The following is a 15366-nucleotide window of genomic DNA, read 5'->3' as shown; positions in this document are numbered from 1 at the left end:
TTATCTTTTTAACATCTGAAAGATTTTAATGATGTGCGACAGTGTTCTTTATACGTCTCACCTTAATTCCCTTTTCCCAAAGGCAACTTTTAATTTTTTTTTTTTCTTTTGATATGGAGTCTCACTGTCACCCAGGCTGGAGTGCAGCAGCGTGATCTCAGCTCACTACAACCTCCACCTCCCAGAATCAAGCAATTCTCCCATCTCAGCCTCCTGAGTAGCTAGGACTACAGGCGTACGCCACCACATCTGGCTGATTTTTGTATTTTTAGTAGAGACAGGGTTTCACCATATTGGTCAGGCTGGTCTCAAACTCCTGACCTCAGGTGACCCACTCTCCTCCCTCCCAAGTGCTAGGATTACAGGTGTGAGCCACCATGCTTAGCTTATTTTAGTATTTTTTAAAAACAGAGTCACTCTTATCATCCAGGCTGGAGTGCAGTGGCACAATCAAGGGTCACTGTAGCCTTGACCTCCTGGGCTCAGGTGATCCTCCCATCTCAGCCTCCTGAGTAGCTGGGACTACAGGCACACACCTCCACACCTAGCTAATTTTTTTTTTCCAGAGATGGAGTCTCACTATGTTGCCCCGGCTGGTCTTGAACTCCTGGGCTCAAGCAATCATCCTGCCTCAGCCTCCCAAGGTGCTGGGATTGCAGATGTGAGCCACCATGCCCAGGCTGCTTTAATTCATTATTTTTTATTTTCATGTTTCTAAATAATATTATTGTCTTGATTTTTCTTGACTTTTCAATCTTACATATAGTCTGTTGACTTCCAAGAGGAAAGCTGTGTTAACTCCTTTAAGAACTGTACAAAATATGCTTTTTTTGTACAAATTGTACAAAATACCACCTTTTCTTTGAGGCCTTCTCTTAAACACTGTAGTACATACAGTTTTGCACATACATTTTAATTGTAGGATAAATTGCTAAAAATAAGTTACTTGAGCAAATTATCTGCATGCTTAAAACGTGAATGACTACTACCAAATGACCCTTCCAGTACTTGCTAATCTTTGCCAGTGTTGTCATCTACCATCACTTTTTTTTTTTTTTTTTTTGAGACAGAGTTTCACTCTTGTTGCCGGGCTGGAATGCAGTGGCACGATCTAGGCTCACCACGACCTCTGCCTCCCGAATAGCTGGAATTACAGGCATGCACCACCATGCCCAGCTAATTTTTTGTGTTTTTAGTAGAGACAGGATTTCTCCATGTTGGTCAGGCTGATCTCGAACTCCCGACCTCAGGTGATCTGCCAGCCTCAGCCTCCCAAAGTGCTGGGATTACAGGCGTGAGCCATCGCGCCTGGCCTACCATCACTTTTTTTTTAAGGTAGGTAGTGAACTGTTTTAATGTTTTACTTTGCTTTTTCCTGGTTGCTTATGAGAATGAGCACCTTTTTTTTTGTTTAGTGGTTGGTGGCATACCCTTTCTCTATTTTTTATCATGTTGGTTTGATTGATTTGTTGGAACAGTTTATATATTATGGCAGTTAGCACTTTGCCAATTATATATTTTACATGAATTTTTACTTCCTGGAAAATTGTTGATGCCGGTAACAGAAATGTAGAAAGCATCCAGAGGTTCTTTTTGGTATGTGAAGTGTAATTCTCAAGGGCTGGTATTCAATTTAGACATTGATAAATAGAACCTCTTAACAATAACCTTAATGAGAGTTGCCTAATTTGTATATCCTTTTACCTTAAATGACTTTGTTTTTAAGCTGACTTTCTTATGGAAGGAAGACATAAGATTAACAGTTCAGGGTGTTTTGGAGAGGAAGGCATCACCCGTATCCTTTGGTTTCTGAGGACTTATTTCTGAGAATATGTGACAAGGCTGCTCTAAAATTCCTAAGCTTATTGATGATGGCAAAACTACAGCTGTTTCTTTTCCAATAGAGCACTGGTTATTATTGAATAGATTCTCATATGTCACAGGGAATCTAATAACATTTCACATTTTTGGAGAAAATTTATGTAATTCATTAAAGAAGCATTAGACCTGAATTAAAATCACATGAATATCAGAGGTCTACCTTTAAATTAGCCTTTTGGGGCCGGGCACAGTGGCTCACACCTGTAATCCCAACACTTGGGAGGCCAAGGTAGGTGGATCATCTGAGGTCAGGAGTTCAAGACCATCCTGGCAAACATGGTGAAACCCTGTCTCTGCTAAAACACAAAAATTAGCTGGGCATGATAGTGGGTGCCTGTAATCCCAGCTAGTTGGGAGGCCGCGAGAAGAGAATTGCTTGAACCCAGGAGGCAGAGGTTGCAGTGAGCAGACGTCGCGCCACTGCACTCCAGCCTGGGTGATAGAACGAGTCTCCGTCTCAAAATGAAATGACATGACATCATGAAATGAATAATTGAATGCGGGTGGTGCACTCCAGCCTGGCCGATACAGCAAGTCTCTGTCATGAAATGAAGTGATGAAATGAAATGAAATGATGAAACGAATAATTATATGCCAGGTTTGGTGGCGCACTCCAGCCTGGGTGACAGAGCGAATCTCCATCTTGAAATGAAATGAAGAAATAAATGAAATGAATACTGAAATGAAAAAATGAAATAAAATGAAGTGCTGGGTGTGGTGGCACACTCCAGCCTGGGCAATAGAGCAAGTCTCCGTCTTGAAATGAAATACGAAATGCCGGGTGAAATGAAATGAATAATGAAATGCCTAGTGTGGTGGTGCACTCCATCCTGGGTAATACAGTGAGTCTCTGTCTCGAAATGAAATGATATGACATGACATGACATGATGAGATGAAATAATGAAATGAATAATGAAATGCCGGGTGTGGTGGTGCACTCCAGCTTGGCTGATAGAGTGAGTCTTCATCTCGAAATGAAATGAAATGAAAAATGATGAAATGAAATAATGAAATGAATAATGAAATGCTGGGTACAGTGGCACACTCTAGCCTGGGCAATAGAGCAAGTCTCCATCTCAAAATGAAAAACGAAATGGTGAAATGAATAATGAAATGAAATGAAAAACTGAAATAGATGAAATAATGAAATGCTGGGTGCAGTGGTGCACTCCAGCCTGGGCGATAAGAGTGAGTCTCTGTCTCGAAATGAAATGAAATGGGATGAAATGAAATAATGAATAATGAAATGCCGGGTGAAATGAAATGAAGAAATATGAAATGAAATGAATAATGAAATGCTGGGTGTGGTGCTGCACTCCAGCCTGGGTGATAGACTCCATTTTGAAATGAAACGAAAGAAATGACATGATGAAGTAAATATGAAATGAAATATGAAATGCTGGGTGCGGTGGCTCATGCTTATAATCCTAGCACTTTGGGAGGCCAAGGCGGGCGGATCACCTGATGTCAGGAGTTCAAGATCAGCCTGGCCAACATGGTGAAACCCTGTCTCTACTAAAATACAAAAATTAGCCTGGCATGATGGCAGGTGCCTGTAATCCCAGCTACTTGGGAGGCTGAGAGGAGAATTGCTTGTACCCAGGAGGTAGAGGGTGCGGTGAGCAGAGATCACGCCACTGCACTCCAGCCTGGGCGATAGAACGAGTCTCCATCTCGAAATGACATGATGAAATGAAATAATGAAATTAATAATGAAATGTGGGTGGCACACTCCAGCCTGGGTGATAGAGCAAGTCTCTGTCATGAAATGAAATGAGAAATGAAATATGAAATGAATAATGAAATGCTGGGTGCACTCCAGCCTGGGTGATAGAGCAAGTCTACATCATGAAACTGAAAAATGAAATAGATGAAATGAAAAAATGAAATAATAAAATGAATAATGCTGGGTGTGGTGGTGCACTCCAGACTGGGCGATAGAGCAAGTCTCTGTCTTGAAATGAGATGAAATGAAGTGAGAAATGAAATGATGAAATGAAATACGAAATGCCAGGTGAAATGAAATGAAATGAATAATGAAATGCCAGGTGTGGTGGCGCATTCCAGGGATGAAGAGCGAGTCTTCATCTCGAAATGAAACTAAATGAAATGATGAAATGAGTAATGAAATGCTGGGTGAAATGAAATAAAATAATGAATAATGAAATGCCAGATGCAGTGGCACACTCCACCCTGGGAAATAGAGCGGAGCGAGTCTCTGTCTCGAAATGAAATAACGTGACATGACATGGCATGATGAAATAATGAAATGCCAGGTGTGGTGGTGCACTCCCAACTTGGGCGATAGAGTGAGTCTTCATCTCTAAGTGAAATGAAATGATGAAATGAAATGAATAATGAAATGCCAGGTGTGGTGGTGCACTCCCAACTTGGGCGATAGAGTGAGTCTTCATCTCTAAGTGAAATGAAATGATGAAATGAAATGAATAATGAAATGCCAGGTGCAGTGGTGCACTTCAGCTTGAGCAGTAGAGCAAGTCTGTATCTCGAAATGAATTGAAATGAAATAAATGAATAATGAAATGCCAGGTATGGTGGTGCACTCCAGCCTGGGCAATTGAGCGAGCTTCCATCTCGAAATGAAATGAAATGAAGTGAAGAAATGAAATAATGAAATGAATAATGAAATGCTGGATGCAATGAAATGAAATGAAGAAATAATGAAATGCCAGGTGTGGTGGCACACTCCAGCCTGGGTGATAGAGTGAGTCTCCATCTTGAAATGAAATGAAATGAAATATGAAATGCTGGGTGTGGTGGCTCACATCTGTAATCCTAGCACTTTGGGAGGCCGAGGCGGGTGGATCACCTGAGGTCAGGAGTTCAAGACCAACCTGGACAACATGATGAAACCCCATCTCTACTAAAATACAAAAATTGGCCGGGCATGATGGTGGGTGCCTGTACTCCCAGTTACTTGGGAGGCTGAGAGAGGAGAGTCACTTGAACCCAGGAGACGGTGGTTGCCGTGAGCCGAGATTGCGCCACTGCACTCCAACCTGGGCAGCTGAGCAAGACTCCGTCTCGAAAAAAAAATAAAAATAAAGGAATAAAATAAATAAGCCTGTTTGATCTGACAGCTGCTAGTTTTTTCCTCATGATCTTTCTCTTAAAATAGCTCTGTACCTACTGTGTTGAGCCTTTTTTTTTTTTTTTTTTTTTTTGACAAGGTCTCAGACTAGAGTATAGTGGTGTGATCATGGCTCACTGCTACCTCTGCCTCCTGGGTTCAAGTGATGTGCCCATCTCAGCCTCCCAAGATGCTAGGACTACAGGCACACGCCACCATGCCTGGCTAATTTTTTTGTGTTTTTTTTGTAGAGACGGAGTTTCACCATGGTGCCCAGGCTAGTCTCAAACTCCTGAGCTCAAGCGATCCACCCCGCCTTGGCCTCCCAAGTATTGGGATTAGAGGTGTGAACCACTGTGCCCAGCCCTCTCTTTTTAAAAATGTCTGTATTTGAAGAGTACATTGGGAGTTGGAAATAGTTTAGGTCAGCAGGGATTAGCCATTCCCTGAATGTAAACTTCTTCACTCGTGCTATACTTAGAGTGCCTAAGGTCATTTCCAAATCCATGAATCTGGAAGTTGAAGTTGTATTTGTATTCCCACAACACAAAATGTATGTCTGTGCCCTGTCTTCTTGGGTCTATTTTTAACCAGAAATTAATAAGACATTGGTTTGCCTTTGTTAGAGTGATTTCAGTGTTTCGAGTTATTAAGACAGGAAGTGTGAGCCCATGTTGGAATTCTGGGTCAGCAGATTATTTACCTCTTCCACAATTGCAATGGAAATTGAAATCTATTTGTCACGTGACAGAATTAATGAGTATTCTTTTTTGCTTTTTCTCTTCTGAGCCAAGAGCTTTCTTTTCATAATTTATGTTGGAGGTGTTCCAGACTATGTTATGTTACTACTGCAAGAAGGTCCTTGCCACAGAAAGTTAAGACTGTCATTTCTTTTGATAATATCAAATATTCAGCCTTTTCCTCTGTCTTAAGAATGCATATAATATGCCTTAAATTAGATGCTAACTCAGTACATTCTTACATTCAGGGCTGCCCTTAAGGAGATACCATAGTGGCTTCCCTTATGTAAGAAAATGGAGTAGAGGGGGCTGAGCTGGAGCTTCCATGCCTATCTGTTGGGCTAGAAACACTTCCCACTCAACTCCAGCCATTTGCCACTCTGCATAGTGAGTGTACTTCATTTATTCAGAAGAAGCTGGGATCCCAGATTTTTATGTGAAATCTTCTGTTTTTAAAATATTTGATCATTTTCAACATAATTTGGCCCAACAAAACTGTTGCTGGCTTGATGCTGCCCTTGTGCTGCCAGTTGAAGTTTAACATTTGCCTAACCCTAAAGACTTTCAAAGTGAAATTATTTTTAGGTTCTTAACAAGGTTTTTCTATGCCAAGGTAAAGTTTTCAAGGGCATATGAGGTATTTACTGTCTCACTCAGAGTTCTGTTTAAGTGAGCACATGGGCATGCTTGTTGGAGAAAGTGTTGTGAGCTCTTATGGATAAAGTTTGAAATGCAACCTATTTTCAATTAAAAAAAAAAGCCTCTTACTCTCAGATATCTCAGGAAAAGTTAAATTTTACAATCCTTTTAAGACTTAAGACTTTTAGGTCTGTGAAGTAAAAATGCTACCTGATATTTGTGGTGGATGAATTACTGAAAAACAGAATTCCTCAGTGAATCAGGTGTCTGATGAATAATAAACCAACCTAACAAAAAACTGCCTTTCAGAGGGAAGAATATAGAACGTGTAGTTAATTAAGCTATTTAAAACAGAAATGTTAGGCCTGGCACGGTGGCTCACACCTGTAATCCCAGCACTTTGGGAGGCCAAGGTGGGCAGATCACGAGGTCGGGAGATTGAGACCATCCTGGCTAACACAGTGAAACCCCATCTCTACTGAAAATACAAAAAAGTTATCCGTGCGTGGTGGTGGGCACCTGTAGTCCCAACTACTAGGGAGGCTGAGACAGGAGAATGGCATGAACCCAGCAGGCGAGGCTTGCAGTGAGCTGAGATCGCACCACTGCACTCTAGCCTGGGCAACAGAGCGAGACTCCGTCTCCAAAAAAAAAAAAAAAAAAGAAATGTTATGAAAAATTTGGAAATATTTGTCACTAGCTGTATGACCTTTTGAAAAAGGTCCACTTAATACTGTGCTCATCTATACAATTAGGGTATGATGATTATCAATTTACAGGATTGTGATGCATTTTAAATGAAACAAGTTCCATTAAGTGCTTATTGCTGAAGGTATAATTCAGTGAATGTTCGTTCCTTAGAGCAGAATTTGGTATTTTATTTTCACCTAAGCCATTTTGGTTCAGTTCTTAAGGTTTTTTATTTTTTTAAGTTGAATGGTGTTTAGTGTGCCCATGTTCATAACAGCATATTATTCACAAGAGCCATACAGGCTAGGTGTGGTGGCTCATGTCTGTAATCCCAGCACTTTGGGAGGTCAATGTGGGCAGATTGTTTGAGTCCAGGAGTGCAAGGGCAATATGGGGAAACCCTGTCTATACAAAATATTAGCCGGACTTGGTGGTGGGCACCTGTAGTCTCAGTTACTGGGAAGGCTGAGATGGGAGAATCACCTGAGCCCAGGAGGTCAAGGCTGCAGTGAGCCTTGACTGTGCCACTGCACTCTAGCCTGAGTGACAGAGTGAGACCCTGTGTCAAAAAAAAAAAAAAAAGATAGCCTCTAAGTGGCCAAGGCAGGCAGATGGGCAGATTGCTTGAGCCCAGGAGTTGGAGACTATCCTGGACAACATAGCTACTGAAAACAAAAAATGAGCTAAGCATGGTGGTACATGCTACTCCCGAGGCTGAGGTGGGAAGATCACTTGAGCTTGGGGAGATGAAGGCTGCATTGAGCGATGATCACGCCATTGCACTCCAGCCTGGGTGACAGGAGCAAGACCCTGTCTCAAAGAAGAAAAATGTGGTATATACATAAAATAGAAATTATTCTGCCTTCAAAAGAAGGAAATTCTGACAGATGGTGAGACATAGATGAACACTGGGCACATTATGCTAAATAAGCCATCTACAAAAAAATACTGTGTGATTCAGCTGGGCGCAGTGGCTCAAGCCTGTAATCCCAGCACTTTGGGAGGCCGAGGCGGGTGGATCAGCAGGTCAGGAGATCGAGACTATCCTGGCTAACATGGTGAAACCCCGTCTCTACTAAAAATACAAAAAAAAAAAAAACTAGCCGGGCGTGGTAGCGGGCGCCTGTAGTCCCAGCTACTTGGGAGGCTGAGGCGGGAGAATGGCGTGAACCCCGGGGGGCGGAGCTTGCAGTGAGCCGAGATCGCGCCACTGCACTCCAGCCTGGGAGACACAGTGAGACTCCGTCTCAAAAAAAAAAAAAAATACTGTGTGATTCTACTAATGTGAGGTCCTTAGAATAGTCAGATTCATACAGATAAAATGTAGAATGGAAGATGGCTGGGATGGGGTGTAGTTATTGTTAAATGGGCAAAGAGTTTCAGTTTTGCAAGATGAAAAGAGTCCTCTGAAGATAGATGTTGGTGTTATGCCCAGACCGTTTATTCCCCGAAGAAGACCACCAGAGTCCAGAGTCAAAGCTAAGCAGCAAGGATCTTTATTACAGGTTCGAACCTGGAACTCTCACTCGCTCGCGAAACGAGACGGGCAGGAGAGCTCCACCACTGAGCTCTGAGCAGTGTTATATAGTCTAAGAAAAGTGGGCATAGAGTTATTATACAAATCAGATATATGATTGGCTAGTGTTTGAACAAGGCGATTTGGCTAACTATGATTGGTTCCCGCCATTTCTGATATTTTGGTTCAACCTTTGAGGCGGGGGAGCAGGTTTATGGCAGCAAGAGTTTATCTTACTTAAACATGTCTTGTGACCTTGGCTCAGAACTTACAAAATCTCTGGTACGTGCAGAAAAACAGGTACTCACAGAACTTATGAAATCTCTGGTATGTGCAAAACAAAATCTCTGGTACGTGCAGAAAAACAGGTACTCACAGAACTTATGAAATCTCTGGTATGTGCAAAGATTAGAGAGCAGAACAAAGGGTGTAGCGGGGGGGCGGGTACACATCTATCTTTGTGTCCTTTCATTGGTACACCGAGCACCGTGGCTCACGCCTGTAGTCTCAACACTTTGGGAGGCTGAGGCGGGAGGATTACTTGAGCCCAGGAATTCAAGACCAGCTTAGATAACATAGGGAGACCTCATCTCTACAGAAAATAAAAAATTTATCCCGGCATGAGGGTGCATACTTGTAGTCCTACCTACTTAGGAGGCCGTTGTGGGAGGATCACTTGAGCTCAGAAGGTCTAGGCTGCAGTGAGCCTTTACCACGCCACTGCACTCCAGCCTGGGCGACAGCAAGACCTTGTCTCAAAAGAAAAAATAAAGGAAAAGTAGATGTTGTTAGCACAGCGGTGTGAATGTACTTAATGCCTCTGAAATGTACACTTAAAAATGGTTAAGGTGGTAAATTTTATGTTACATGTATTGTACCATAATTCTTAAAAAAGTTTTTTTAAAATTTTAAGACTGCTAAACAGTCCCCAACAGTGGTATTTAGTAGTCATGTTAGTATGTAGGTAATACTGTTCCTCTAGAGCAGGAGCCATCAACTCTTGCTGGCCAGCTGCCTGTTTATTTGCTGTGTGAAGGCTAAGAATGTGTTTTACAGTTTCACATTTTTTAGTTACATTTTAAATAGTTATATAAATAAATACCTACATAACAATAGCCTTTGACCCTCAAAGTCTAAAATGTTTACTATGTGGCCCTTTTAAGAAAGATATATGCTAATCTGTGCTTTAAAGTCATTGTCATTTGAATGCATTAGTTCTGCCACTCACCAGTCCTGTATCCCACAAACAAGGCACTTAAATATTCTGGGCCTCATTTTCTCATGTATAAAAGAGGTGGTGCTTGCCTATCACTTTGGAAGAACTACATAAGGATCCCAAAATACGGGAGGTAAAACTGAAACACAAGTCATATTTGCTTTGCTTTATAGAGATTGACCATTGGCCTTATTTGGTTACTCTGTTCAAAGCAAGTACCTTTGCTTGTCAACCTCCTGTGCTTAGTTGTGTAGAGTTGTTTGAGTAAAGAAACCCTAAGAGACCCATAAACTTGCAAACAGATCAACCAATTGGGAAACCCTGGAATTAATGGAAACAGTTACAATTAGAACATGGCTGGTATGTGGTAAAAGGCCACCCTTGAGTAAAGATTAGCTATGTGTTAAGTACAAACACCAATGTTTAGTGTGTCTTCTTGTTGGAGATGATTTTTTTTCTCTTTGGCTTTTAAGAAGTAACTTCATTGATTTGAACTAAGTTTTTGATTCATTTGGCAAGAAAATAGAAAGCTTTTGGGGGAGTAAAATATTTAGTATGTTACTGGTGTCCCAAATACCTTTTTTTTTTTTTTTTTTTTTTTTTTGGAGACAGAGTCTTCCTGTATTGCCTAGGCTAGAGGCTAGAGTACAGTGATGCGATCTTTGCTCACCGCAACCTCCACCCACCAGGTTCAAGCGGTTCTTTTGCTTCAGCCTCCCACATAGGTGGGATTATAGGTGCCCGCCACCATGGCCGACTAATTTTTGTATACTTAATAGAGATGGGGTTTCACCATGTTGGCCAGGCTGGTCTTGAACTCCTGACCTCAAGTGATACGCCCACCTTGGCCTTCCAAAGTGCTGTGATTACAGGCGTGAGCCACCATGCCAGGCCTTTTTAAAATTTGTTTTATTTTTATTGTTTGAGACCAGGTCTGGCTTTGTTGCCCAGGCTGAAGTACAGTGGCACGATCTTGGCTCACTGCAACCTCTACCTCCTAGGCTCAAGCAATCCTCTCACCTCAGCCTCCCAAATATCTGGGCCTGCAGATGCATGCCACCACGCCTAGCTAATTCTTTACATTTTTTGTAGAGATGGGGTTTCACCATGTTGTCCACGTTGGTCTTGAACTCCTGGGCTCAAGCAGTCCGCCCACCTTGGCTTTCCAAAGTGCTGGGATTACAAGTGTGAGCCACTGCATCCGGCCCCCAAGTGTCTTAAAGCCTTATAGATCCCATTGTCACTATGTTACCCCTAGTGCGTATGCCAAAGAGGATTCCCAGGGAAGCTTGTTATTTGATAGCTGAGAACTAATGTGAGAATCATTCCATAATGGCCAAGTAGATACCATGTTCTTAGAATGCACAAAGCAAAGAACCAGCTAGAAGCAGTGGTTTTGCAGCTCTTTCCAAAGCCCATGGACTGACTTCACAGTCTTGTGGATTATTGACTGTAGGTTCAGGGGAGTTAATCTGAAGTTGAATATGTGGTCATAGGAAATAATGTCTGCAAAAGTATTGTGTTTTCAACTACCGGCCCGTCATCATTTTTCCACTGACAAACAGCGGTAAGGGCACCTTGGCTATTGCTTGGTTTTATGTTCAGAATGGGGTTTTGAGTTACTACATTTTGGCTACCTGCTTGGAAGAATCCTTATTACACCCAAAATTAGATCTAATAACTGAGCCATAGCAATGCTGTTGCAGATACCTTTAGCATTTATTCTCCTGTGCCTCATAGTTAATAATTTCCACATTAGGAATTTGGTCTAATTATAGTTCACTTTCAGTTCTGCAGCTTTTTACTGATTTACTAGGCAGAGACATGAGGTTGATCCTATTAAACTGAACAGATTATTTTGAGTGTACACTATTTTCCAATTATTACAATTTTTCAGCCACATTGAATACAGTTAGAAGTTTAACTGCTATACCTATAGTCTAAATATGGTAAGTTCACAAAGAGATGATGTGAACGTCAAGAAGATACCTCACATTATACTTTTAGTGGGGTTTTTTTGGGCTTCCTAAAAATATTTTTGGTCCCCCTACACGTTTGACAGCTGTTTATAGATAATGTCTGCAGTTTCTGTTTGAGAGAGATAATTATGACACTTAGCATTGGAAAACTAAGAACGTAAGCAGGTCAGCTATCAGAAGTCTTCAGACTGGAGAGATTCCTGGAGGGGGAGTGGCCCTTTAATCCATCAGCTGAAGCCATCTGGTAGGACACTCATTGCAGAAATGGTTCTGAAATGTTCTAACTCAGCAAGATCACTGAATGTCACAGAATTGACAGACACAGAGCTAAAGGGCCTCTAGCCACCCCCACAACTCCTCTGTACCTTTGCGTCCCTAACACATGACTTGGAACAAATACAGTCTAGGTACAAATATGGCTACCTGAAGTTTATGATCCCTACTCATGGAGCTGCATGAGGACATCACATTTTTTAAAAAGCTGCTTTGGGCACCCCCATTCCTGAGAAGTGTTGTAGCTTGGTTTCCCTTTGCTACATAACGTTTGTAAGACTAACATTTAATAACCATACACAGTTGGGGCATTTTCTATTTTGAGAAATTTATTTGTAGCTTCCTCTTATTTACACTTGGGGACTATTTTTAAGTATTTTTGTTTCTCCATTGCAAGTGAAATCCTTGTTGCTAATCTTTTGCCATATGTAGAATTGTTCACTTGTTTTCAAGCAGGTAGTTCAATATCTGTAATTCTTGAATTCTTTTCAGCTAGCACGATGCTAGGTGTCCCTCACTGCTTATTAATTGTAGGAGATCGATGCATCAGTGTGCAAAGTGGGGGTTGGTCACTAGCACCTAACTCAAAGTGTGATTATAGCTATCTTTCCACTTTTTTTTTTTTTCTTTTTTTGAGACAGGGTCTCACTCTGTCACCCAGGCTAGAGTGCAGTGGCATAATCTCAGCTTACTGCAGCCTCGACCTCCTGGGCTCAAGCGATCCTGCTACCTCAGCCTCCCAAATAGCACATGCCACTCCACTGAGCTAATTTTTCTATTTTTTGCAGAGACAGGGTTTTGCCATGTTGCCTAGGTTATTCTCAATTCCTGAGCTCAAGCCTGCCTCAGCCTCCCAAAGGGCTGGGATTATAGGTGTGAGCCACCATGCCTGGCCATCACTAATCTTCAAGGTTAATATTTGGAGGATCCATCCAGAGTCCAAAGGTTGTTAATACTCTTTCCAGATAGGGTGCCACCTTGTTTACATTACAGTCATAAATCCAATGACAATGCTAATGGAGTTCTAAATGATATTACTAGCAGGAAATGACTGTTTTAGTTGCAGCTTCAGTAATAAACTGCCATAGGAACAAGTTGGAAAGTAGGGGGGGGAAAATGTGAACATGAAAATGTCAAGTCGTATGTATTACACAAGTGGTATTACTTTAAAAACTTTATCTCCTTTTTGAGATGGAGTATTGATTTATTTAAAAAAGGTCTCTCCCCATTTCACAGTTTTTCGTTTTTTGTTTTTTGTTTTTTGACAGAGTCTCACTTCTCTCACCCTGTTGTCCAGGCTGGAGTGCAGTGGTATGATCTCAGCTCACTGCAACCTCAGCCTCCAAGTAACTGGGACTATAAGCACACATCACCACACCCAGCCAATTTTTTTGAATTTTTAATAGGGTTTCAGTATGTTGGCCAGGCTGGTTGAACTCCTGACCTCAAGCGATCCACCCACCTCGGCCTCCTGAAGTGCTGGGATTACCTGGGCCATGGTGCCCAGCCCATTTCACAGTACTTTTTATTTAACCCTATCATGCTAGGGCACTATGCAATATATGGCTGTTTCATTTTCCTTTTATCTCTTTTTCCCAGGTGGTCTTCGAGGGATAGCACGAGGTGGTCTGACAGGACTAACACTTACCAGCCTCTATGCACTATATAATAACTGGGAGCACATGAAAGGCTCCTTGCTCCAACAGTCACTCTGAAGATTTTGCCAACTCATGAATGGAGGACACTTAGTATCTAGATCATTTTATAAGACAGTCTGGAGTTATCCTCTCTCTCCTACCTACAATTAGTTTGAAAAATTGGAGATTTTGATTTGCTGTGATGAAAATCCTGGATGGTTGACCAAGACTGGCACTTGTTCCAGCCATTAGTGAGTTGAAGCCAAAGGCCTTTGGTGACTCACTGAGAACCATGGTTCTCTTCTCCTCTGGAGAAGATCTTGCACATATCTCTTCTCCTCCCCCATGAACTAGAAAACCACTTACTCCCAGAATTCAGGTCATGCTTGTCAGTACTATATCACCAAGTCTGTTCATTTAATGATCCAAAACTGTAATGTTGCACTGTATTCCAAATAAAGGGTAAAAACAGAACTAAAGTTGTAACTCCAACACAGAAACATAGTTGTCTCAATTTAAAAGTATCTACCTTGGTATAAAGTGAAAGGTACTCTCAGCATTTTCTGTCCCAATTGAGGCAAAACAACATCTTCATGTTTGTGTTGAAATGAGCTACTGGTGGCTGGGTGCGGTGGCTCACGCCTGTAATCCCAATACTATGGGAGGCCAAGGCAGGAGGATCACCTGAGGTCAGGAGTTTGAAGATCAGCCTGGCCAACATGGCAAAACCTTGTCTCTACTAATAAAATACAATAATCAGCCAGGTGTGGTGGGCGTGCCCCTGTAACCCCAGCTACTCAGGAGGTTGAGGCTGGAGAATCGCTTGAACCCAGGAGGCGGAGGTTGCAGTGAGCCCAGATGATGCCACTGCACTCCAGCGCAGGCAACAGTGAGACTCCATTTCAAAAAAAGAAATAAGCTACTGGTGGCATTCACCAATAGAGCTGATGCTAAACCACCTCAAGGTATTTCAGGTTAACCATTAGACTAGCATACTAGAACAATCTTTCCAATGATCCTGCTTCATTCCATACATATTAACGCCTCACTAGGAATAAATCAGAGCTAGGTTTTGGTTTTTTTTTTTCGAGACAGGGTCTCACTCTGTTGCCCAGGCTGGAGTGCAGTGGCGCGATCTCAGCTCACTGCAACCTCCACCTCCTGGGTTCAAATAATTCTCCTGCCTCAGCCTCCCAAGTAGCTGGGATTACAGGCACTTGTCACCGTGCCCAGCTAATTTTTGTATTTTCAGTAGAGGCGGGGTTTCACCATCTTTGTCAGGGTGGTCTCAAACTCCTGACCTCAGGTGATCCACCCACCTCGGCCTCCCAGAGTGCTGGGATTACAGGCGTGAGCCACCGTGCCTGACCAAGAGCTAGATGTTTTTTTCAAGGAAGCCTTGGGAAAACCAAAGGACATAAGGCCAAGCTGTTTAGTTTGAGTTTGTTTTCTCATCCACAGTATGAAGTTAATCATGTATAACTGCACTACAGGTTACACACATAAATATTACTGTATTAAATACCGGGTGGCTATATGATTGGAGAAAGTAAACTAGGGCCTTTTTGGATGCATCTAGTAAGAGGAATCCAGTAGAAAGGCACTGAGTCTTAGCTGAAGTCCCGTAGGTTTTTTTTTAATAGATACGAATAGTTTTCATAAAAGACTGAAAATGGAGGTTAATATACCTATTGTTTTCTAAT

At 42.0% G+C, this 15366-nt stretch overlaps 1 protein-coding gene across 2 annotated transcripts in view; it reads left to right on the top strand.

The window, feature by feature from the left end:
- TIMM23 (translocase of inner mitochondrial membrane 23 homolog (yeast)) overlaps nucleotides 1–14155 on the top strand; it is a 31812-nt gene extending 17657 nt beyond the window's left edge. The window contains exons 7-8 of one of the 2 annotated variants that reach the window (XM_077945288.1): nucleotides 5225–5317; nucleotides 13626–14137. In XM_077945288.1, coding sequence (XP_077801414.1) covers nucleotides 5225–5317; nucleotides 13626–13741 — 209 coding nt within the window. In that variant the 3' untranslated portion in view covers nucleotides 13742–14137. 2 annotated transcript variants of the gene reach the window in all.
- The last annotated feature ends 1211 nt before the right edge of the window (nucleotides 14156–15366 follow it).

This window comes from Macaca mulatta, chromosome 9 (genome assembly GCF_049350105.2).
Source record: "Macaca mulatta isolate MMU2019108-1 chromosome 9, T2T-MMU8v2.0, whole genome shotgun sequence".
NCBI lineage: Eukaryota > Metazoa > Chordata > Mammalia > Primates > Cercopithecidae > Macaca > Macaca mulatta.
Note: the sequence above shows the minus strand (reverse complement) of the source record. Positions and strands in the feature narration are given on the sequence as shown.